Raw genomic sequence first — 9178 nt, forward strand, 5'->3', positions numbered from 1 at the left:
AAATTGAAGTCTGGCTACGTCACAAAACTGAGACATGTTCAAATCGAATTTTCCAACTTATGCATGTCTTGATTGGTGGCAATTCAAGTCGAAATCAAGTCGAATTATTTTTACTCGGGCTTCACTACCTCTCCTTTTTATTAATAATCATAAATTTTATCGTATCATTAAGTTAGACTAGAACGCAGAGAAGAAGAAAAAAGTTATGAAGAAATTACTACAGGAGTGGGTCCCCATATTTATTGATTGGATTACATACCATACAATTAATTGAATCCAATTACAGACGTAAAGAAAATGTATATGTAGGGACCGTTCAAAATCCACGTTACACGCCCGCTGGGAGGGGGGGGGGATAACCGGATAATCCAGAATGGGATATTACATACGGAAAATATAAATTTGCATAACATTTCTTTGAAATGATTGAAAAAAATTAAAATAGTGAGATTATTTTGCAATTAAAGCATCTCCATACAGTCATCAAACTCGTTCGCCTATTTCCTTTTTTTTACTCTGTTTTTAAAACTTTCCGTTTTCCTAACTTTTTTTCGCTTAGATCCAAACTTACCCAATAGAATTAATGAAAGAAATCCAACTATTTTTAATTCAAAAGACTACTATTATAGTTTCAGTTCAAAATTGGTTTCTCCCCGAACAAAAATTCTTCGACTTGAGTTCGACTTGAATTGCTCCTAAGCAAGACATGCTGAAGTCGAAAAGTTCGACTTGAGCATGCTTCAGTTTTGAGACGGAGCCAGACTTTAATTTATGTCTTGAAAGCAAGTTTCTATGTCACTGAAACTTCGTCTTTGAAAGCTGAAAGTTCAACTGGTTGGATAAATTTCGTCTTTTTTTTGGAAGTTTACCTATTCGATTCTAAATGCAACTGTTTGATCAAAAATTAATTTTATTGTTGTTGAAAATTCAACTTTTTTTTTAAACAAATAATGTTGTTTTTTAATATGCATCTTTTCGTATTTAAAACTGAACTGTTTTCTAAAACAACCGACTTTTAAGTTTAAAAATTCAATTTTTTCTTTAAAAATTTATCTATTTTGGTATAACATCTTTTTAGCTTGAAAATTCAACTACAAATTATGTGCAAAATGCATTATGGAATTTAATATCGTACCTAACATATATTTTTTTTAAATTAATTTATTGCCCTATTTTTTAGAAAAATCAGCCAATTTTCCCTATTTTTAGAACATTTTGGGTTGAGTTTAAAAACAGCGCGACTTAGTGTTCAAACGGCACCAAATGCCAATAAAAAATGCTGGATTGTAACAGTTGATCGAAATTTAAAAACCAGTTTGTGGTCCCTGAGCAAATTTCACTGGTCCTATTTCGGGCGAGGTAGAGGTAGGGGGAGGGGCTGTGTTTCCGATCTTTGTCGCATCTGACTATTGGCAAGTGTCTTCTCAACATATCGAATGTGAATAGCATTCGTTTTGCGGTAGTGAAACTATAATGCGTCGCTTCCGAGGCGAGGGCATATAAGTTGGGATGCTGCGGCCTCCACTTCATCAGTACCATACACACACGACCCGTCTTCCGAGCCATGAGGTGTAAAAGGTTGATCACCATGCGGTTCGCTTGGACACATGTAAGTCCCATTGAATAATCCATTAACTCTAATTTGCTTTCTGATTCGAGGACCAATTCTAATAGCCCATCGCCATTGCGCCAATTATCGCGAGTCACTCTCTAATCTAGGAACCCTGATCACTGTAATTATAGGGCTTTGTTTGCTCCTTCACTTGCCTCATTATGCAGCAGTTACTTCTTACATTATCATTTTCTGGATATCGGCCAATTAGCCAAGCGAGACGAGAGTTCAAGGAACAACTTGTGCATGCAATTTTGTATTTCATTACCGTCTATGTCTTCATGGTCGGGTTCACTCATTCGCGAATGGAAGTCAAAGACTAGACTCTGCAATCATTCAAACTAAATATCATTCAATTGTTTGAGTATGCCAGATACTGAAAGGCAAAGAGGGCTATTCTTTGTAATGTAAATTTCACTTTCACGTATTCACGGTGACGGATATGTTATTAATATTGAAGAAGAGCTTTGCTTTCGACATTAGAAATTTCAATAAAAATGCTACAGTTAAAAGAATTATGCAAAGGTGAAAATTTATAATTAATTGAGAAGTTGATCAATAATTTTATTTCGGAATTTTAATACTTAAAAACTTGTTTCTGGTTTGTCATAATTTAATTTTAATAATATTCTAAATTTGTTTATTAACTTAGATCGTCAATAAGTTTTAATAGGACTATGAAATTAATAATGATAAACGTTAATTTTTTCTAGAAATAAATGTTTCATGTTTATGAGCAAGTTACGTATTAAATTAATTTTAATAAACCAATATCGCTTTTTATTAAGAGAAAAATAATATATTCTTAAGGGGACACGGTTGAATATATAACTACAGTACTTTTTGTCATACGGTTGTCTCTAACTTCAAATTTTAAATACATAATAAAAAATTACTGGATAATATCCTAATCGTTTTTTTTTTAAGTGAATTTCATAAACAATTAAAAATGAAGGGCTGCAGTAAAGTATTTCATAACAAACAAAATTGGAATTTTTCAGGACAGCGAAATAAAATTCTGTAAAATCCACATCACCATTTAATAATTTAAACAAAATTGAATTAAAAATTATAAGGAATTTAATATAATATATACTATATATAATATTATATATAATAAAATTGAACAGTTTAGTTTAGTGTACTCTCGAACTAAAGTGTTTCTGAATTGAGAATAATACAAATTTGACTTTAAAAAATGATTTCGTTCCGTGAAATAGAATATGCAACTTGATAATTTCAAAGTGACAGAAACCTAGCATTGGAAAATGTTCAGTTGCGTATCACAATAAGAAGTGCAGTTTTCAGCTTAAACAAAAAATAAAAACTTGCTTTCAAGATTTTGAGTTTCTAAATTGGGAAAAATGTTCATGGGTTTTCAAAATCGGTTTTGGATGGCGATTCAAAATCTATAATTTAATTTGAAAAAATAATATAAACTTGGTCCTCAGATATGGGCAAGCCATATACAAATAAAAAAGTTTTTATCCACAATAATCATTCTGTTCTAAGGAAAATAAAGATTTGTGTGATGATATACTACTGTAACAGACGAGAAAAGTAAAAAAATTATATGAAAGTGCCTTTATGCATAAAATAAAGATTTAAGGTTTTAGGTTGGAATTTGATTGGTACGTACTTAAGTGCTGAAAAAAGGTAGCAAATAATTTTATTCACGGGCATTTTGGCCAGAAAAACGTTCTAAAAAGGTAAGAGATTAGAATAATAAAAAGAAAAAATGAGAAGATAGGAGATCAGTAAAGAGAGTCAGTTATCTGGTTTTGAACTACAAATATTTATTATTACTATATTGAAATGAGATTGCCAGCAAATCCTTTCAAAACAAAATGCATTTGATTTTTTAGCATCTTTTTATGCAGAAGTAAAACAGTAGAGCTCAGTTTTCATGTTTGATGAAAAAATCGGTTCTGAACATTGGTCTTTACCAATTCTGATGATCATATAAATTTTTGAATAATTAATTTGATCAGATATGCTCTTTTATAAACATAAATATCCGGCAGATAAGGTATCCAAATCAAAACTTTTCGTTACAAACAAAAAACTTGAAGAAAAAACAGACAACATGACCCAAAAATATAAAACACCTTGAAAACTATTATTAGTGAAAATCCTGTATTTGATTTTCTGTACTTAATTTACTTAACTGGGTACTATAATACTAAAAATGGTTACTACAATTACAAATTATACAAAGTATAATGGGTACTTAAATAAAATAAAATACTAAAATATTCTGTAATTTTAAAGAGAAATTAATTCTTATCAATTTTCTGCCATATTAAAAATTTTAGCATGATTTTAATCAATCATAACTCATAAACGATTGAAAATAATTAAGTTCAAAACTAGGTTCAAAATTAAATTCGAGAATTACTTTTTGAACCTATTACAAATTAAGAAATTTAATCCACCATGAAGCAGATTTTTGACGATATTCTACTATTACAATAAAACATGATTAATGTTATATAAAAATCAATTTTTTCATCATGAATCGATCAGGTTAATTTAAGAAAAAAATTATTTATTATTTCAATAATGATTTGTAATAAATTTTAAATAATTGATTTTTCCCAACAATATCGTGATCTAAGTGATATAACAGATTCAATTTGATAAACGAGAATCAGCGTGCAAATATTTGTAGTTTCTCTTTCTTTTGGGATAAGGTGGAATCACGAACATCATCGCACTGGATTTAGTGAGAATTTTTTTCGACAGGATAGTAGTTTATTTCCTGAATCTTTTAGTGACCGTAATTGTGGAGAAAGTGTTTCCGATTTTCCATCATACGCAACTGTATCTGCTGCTTATTCAGCAAAGTACAGGTAGATACATCGATATAAGTGACCAAGGCAGATTCTCTTAAGCAAGTTAGTGAAAGTCCTGTTAAGAATGACGCCTCAACTTGACCACGTTGGTTCGACACTTTGGCGTTAGGTAACACCAGATTTTATGAACCTCTGATTAATGTTTGAGAAAAAATAAGCACCGTAATAAAGCGTAAAGATTATATTTAATATATATGTTTTCAATTTGACATATATGTATTAACTTCGCACTTAATTGGGCCATAAATTCTGTTACATTAAAGGCGAAATCCATTATGACTTTATCGCATAGAAGATGTTTTAAATGCAATAATATTCGATTATCTTGAAAATAAAATGTTAGTTCTCCCTTTTAGTCTAACTTTTTAGATAAAGTCCAAAAATAAAAGTTTATCCTGGAAGGCAATTTACTGACAGTATCAATTTCTGAAGATTAAATTACTTTCTGCATTACTCTGTATTTTTCCGAGTGAATACGTAACAGAGAAAAGGGCAGATTTCTATTAAGGATATGCCGACACGATCGGAGTCAAGTCCACATATTACTATCAAAACAGGTTTCATTCGTAGCAGTTCGTATTTTCACCGCTTTCTTTTAACAAGAGACGTTCGGTAAACAGTATTATATATTTTCAACGTAAACGCATTTCTTTATTGAAATTAAGTGCTCTTCTAATATTGTGAATTGTATTTCTATAAAAAAAGCAGAACAAACTGTGAAGGTAAAACAAAGCGACATGCGTATCATAAAAATGCAAAAAAAACGTTTAATGTTTTCTACCATGAAACGTGATATTTAATTTAACAAGGATATTCTATCCCAGAAATACATTCATCTAAGAAACCAATAAGTTCATTTTCCAGATGAAAGATTAGTTATTTCAAATTAAAATATATTTTAAAAAGAAACGTTTTCTGTTTTCTTAACTGTAACTTTGAAAGCAAGTTCAGGTCCAAATGTTAGTATAAAATAGTTAAACAATTTTGTTTTTAAGTAATTAAAATTTCTGTTACGCGCATATTTTGTAATTTCTGAAAAAAGCTTGATGGGACAAGACATGAATTCTTTCATGTTTACTTCAGAAAAAAGCGAAATTTAGGCAGTTGGGCACGAGTGAAAAAATAATTTACTGACCAACCTTTTAGTTCTTTGAGTGAAGCGAAAGTGTGAAAGTACATGTAATATTTTAAAGAATTCCAAAGTAAACATCACGAGACCATGATCTTATATATTATACATGTAAAAACCGATATGAGCATAAAATCAAACGTTACAATAAAATAATAAATATGTATTTAATTTCAGATATTTTTTGCGCTACTGAGCATTGCATCGAGCCTGGCCTCCAAATCGAACCATAGGCTCCAAAGTGAAAGGAAAGCAGAAGAGGTCGAAGACAGCTCCAATCAAGATGCACTAATTGAACTTGACGATGAACTCAAGGACCTTGAGTATAGACTCAAAGATGAACTGAGCAATGGTGACTTACCCATTTTACCCCCGTTAATTCTCTTAGACTTTACGAACGGCACAAACTCAACTGATGATAAATTCAAACGGACGATAAATGGAAACTTGGGCTATGGTTTTCAAGGAAACAATCTCTTAGCAGGGAAATATAATTACTATTTTCCAGCTGGGAAATCCGGAACTACAGTTAGCATTGAAGAGTCCATCAGTCCCTTTTTGCCAAAGACTATTATCGAAAGAGTTAAGCCAATAACGGAAGAACCGGAGAATTCAAATAATTCTGATGGTGACAAAGGAGAAAATAAATACTTTACCAAAAATGCTGTTACTTCTAGCACTGTTCAGAATCATCGAGTACCATTCAGTGATCATCAATATGAGCACACACGTGCCATATTTGGTCAGAGAACGAAACTGCAGAAAACTACATCTGACTTTGGATCTTTTTCTGGATTTTCAACAACTCCAAAGACGCACCTAAGTTTTCATACAACTGAAAGCCCGGATTTGAAATTGAGCACGGCTTTCGGCTCCTATAACTCTTTTTCTTCTACTCCCAGACCTACTTATCAACCTGTTTATGAGTCTACTAATAAGCCAAATGCTTATTCTTCTGGAGTGAGTTATCCAAGTTCTACAACAGAAAGTCCACTTAATGATGAGTACTCTACTTCCGCACCATCTGATCATCAACAAATTACTCCAGCTGCTTATCATGCGAACTATAATTTTGATCCCTATAGTTCTCAAAGGACAATTTTAGAGCCTGCATCAAAACTTAAACAGACCGAATCAACTGCTGATTACTATTCTGCTTCCATGGAAGCTTTGAGTAATTATCCAAGATATACAGTAGAAAATGGTGTTAGGTACGAACATAAGATTGTTTGGAAGTACCCCGATGGTAGAGTTTCAGACACTCCGCCTTCTCCTCCTCCTTCTCCAACCTCATACATAAATTCTTATTCGGAATATCTGTCTCAGAAGCCAGCACCTGCCGTTAACTACGAAAATATCAGATATAACAGCAGACCAAACTATCAACAACAACATCAAAAACAGCAACAGCAGAAGTACAATCTTAAATCTCAGTCAATTTACTCACAGAAACCAGCTCAGTTTCCAAAACAGGAATCTGAAGATCAAAACGCTAATCAGTTTGTTTCTTCGGCCTCGTATTCACAACAATCTACAAACTATGGTCCTGGGTCTTCAGAAGCTTCCCTTCCGTACGAGGTCGTATATCAAAATCCATACAGCACGAAACAGAATCCAAGAAATGGAGTTCATGGTTTTTCACCAGCTCGATATCATTTTGGTCAACAAAGTGGTCAGAGAAACCCTTACCATTTTCAAGAATCTCGTAGACCTGTTCCAAAATATGCAGTGAATAGTCCAAATCCAGATTACGTTGCTACTACTGAAAATACAGCAAAATCTGATTCAACAGAATCATCAAAATTATTCACTTCTAGTGGTCACCTCTCGTCAAGTGTTCTTTCAAAATATACTCCAGATGCTCAACGTTACTTAAGTAAGGTTTTCGCGCCAGGCAAAAATCCTATTACAAATAGTTATGGAGAGAATGTCGATCCTCAATATGCTGATTTGCTGAAGTACAACCCTTCGATTTCACAGTATATCAAAAATCCTTCATCGATTTTGAATGCTCAACCAACTTTTGTTCAAGCTGGAAACTCGTTGATACCAGTTATCATTCTTCGAGTTGACGGTGCACCACCGGTTCAATCAAAAGCTACGCCGAATATTAATCTAAAGGCTCTTCTGCAGCAGTATCTGACTCAGTATGCACAGAGTCTCAGTGAGATGACACAGGATTCAAGTCATGATTTAGGAAAGGATTATTATGCAAAATCTCAAGCTTCTAGAGGGAGCAATCCCATTTCGGAATTGACACAACTAACTAAGAGTCTAAGCCAATTTTCTCAAAATCCAACTATTGCTACTGAGTATCAGACAAGGTTTTCACAAAATGGTGAATATGATAGAAGACAATATGAACCGAGTGGATATGTACCAATTTTAAAACAAGGACGAAGACAGCAGCAAAATGAAGAAGATAGAATTATTGAAACTGTTAATAGATATACGATGCAGGGTAAGCAGCCACAAAAAGTTAAGAGTGTTGAGATCATCGACGATCCTAGGTACACTTCTTATAAGAGTAGTTAATGCTTTGTACTGAATATTTGATTTAAGTTTCTAGTTTTTTTCTTGTGATTTTTCAAGTGTTTTGAAACGTGATTTTCTGAAATGTCAATATTCTATGCATGAACTTTTGGATTGTATTACTCAAAATAACGTTCTATTGCACAGGTGATTAGATATATGTAAAACAGTTTTTTAAGTTTCAAAACTTAAAAATTTTTTTAAGCAAATAATTTAAGTGTGCGGATAAGGAAATACCGCTTAAGTCTTTTAGCACTGATTTTTATATGAAAGAACGATACAGTAATTCAAAATTCAAAGAATCTCGAGTTTCTTATATTTTGAAGGAAAGCTTATTTGGTCTTCATTTTGAAAGGGTTTTCAATTATCTATATTTGATTTTATATTGACATTTTAGTACTTTAGAATTCAAACACTAATCTTCTTTGTAATTATTGTATTAGCTCCAGAATTTTTAGAATTTTTAGGAATTCTTTGACTGAAGTTATTCAACTGGTAACATTAGGAACATGTTGTTTATACACGCATTTTTAATATGTTTCATATATTTTTTGTTTCTTTTACGCTTCACCTGCTCATTTTTGTACCTGAATTTATCAAATTTTATACTAGAATGATAATAGAATTCTGTATTAAATGTTCTTACTCTTCTGACGGATGTTCCTAAAGTTCATGTAACCATTATATTAAAAAATGTCCATTGTTTTATTATTACATTCTCATGATTTATGATTGAGAAAGTATTAGAATTGTCGGAAATTTGACATCACACTTTTTCAACGGATCTCCACGTTTCAAGACCTCCTGAATCCGAAAATCAAGTTTTCACGATGGCTTCTGTCTGTCTGTCCGTCCGTCCGTCCGTAAACACGATAACTCTCGAAAAAATGAACGAATCAAATCCATCTTTGGCACACTTTTTCTAGGTCCTAAAAGAAAGGACGAGTTCTTTAACCAGCCAGTTTTGATAAAAATTCAAAAAGTGAGCGCATTTTGAAAATTTTTGAGACCACTTTATTCTGATTTTGAAAATTGTAGGTACGGATATTT

General features: G+C 32.2%; 1 protein-coding gene across 1 annotated transcript; it reads left to right on the forward strand.

Annotated features, from left to right (window-relative positions):
• Nucleotides 1-1537: 1537 nt before the first annotated feature.
• On the forward strand, nt 1538-8911 carry LOC117168384. Its single transcript, XM_033353994.1, has 2 exons — nt 1538-1609; nt 5774-8911. The coding sequence occupies exons 1-2, from the start codon at nt 1565-1567 to the stop codon at nt 8129-8131; spliced, it is 2403 nt and encodes an 800-aa protein (XP_033209885.1). The 5' UTR covers nt 1538-1564; the 3' UTR covers nt 8132-8911.
• Nucleotides 8912-9178: the final 267 nt, after the last annotated feature.

This window comes from Belonocnema kinseyi, chromosome 2 (genome assembly GCF_010883055.1).
Source record: "Belonocnema kinseyi isolate 2016_QV_RU_SX_M_011 chromosome 2, B_treatae_v1, whole genome shotgun sequence".
NCBI classification, from domain to species: Eukaryota; Metazoa; Arthropoda; class Insecta; order Hymenoptera; family Cynipidae; genus Belonocnema; species Belonocnema kinseyi.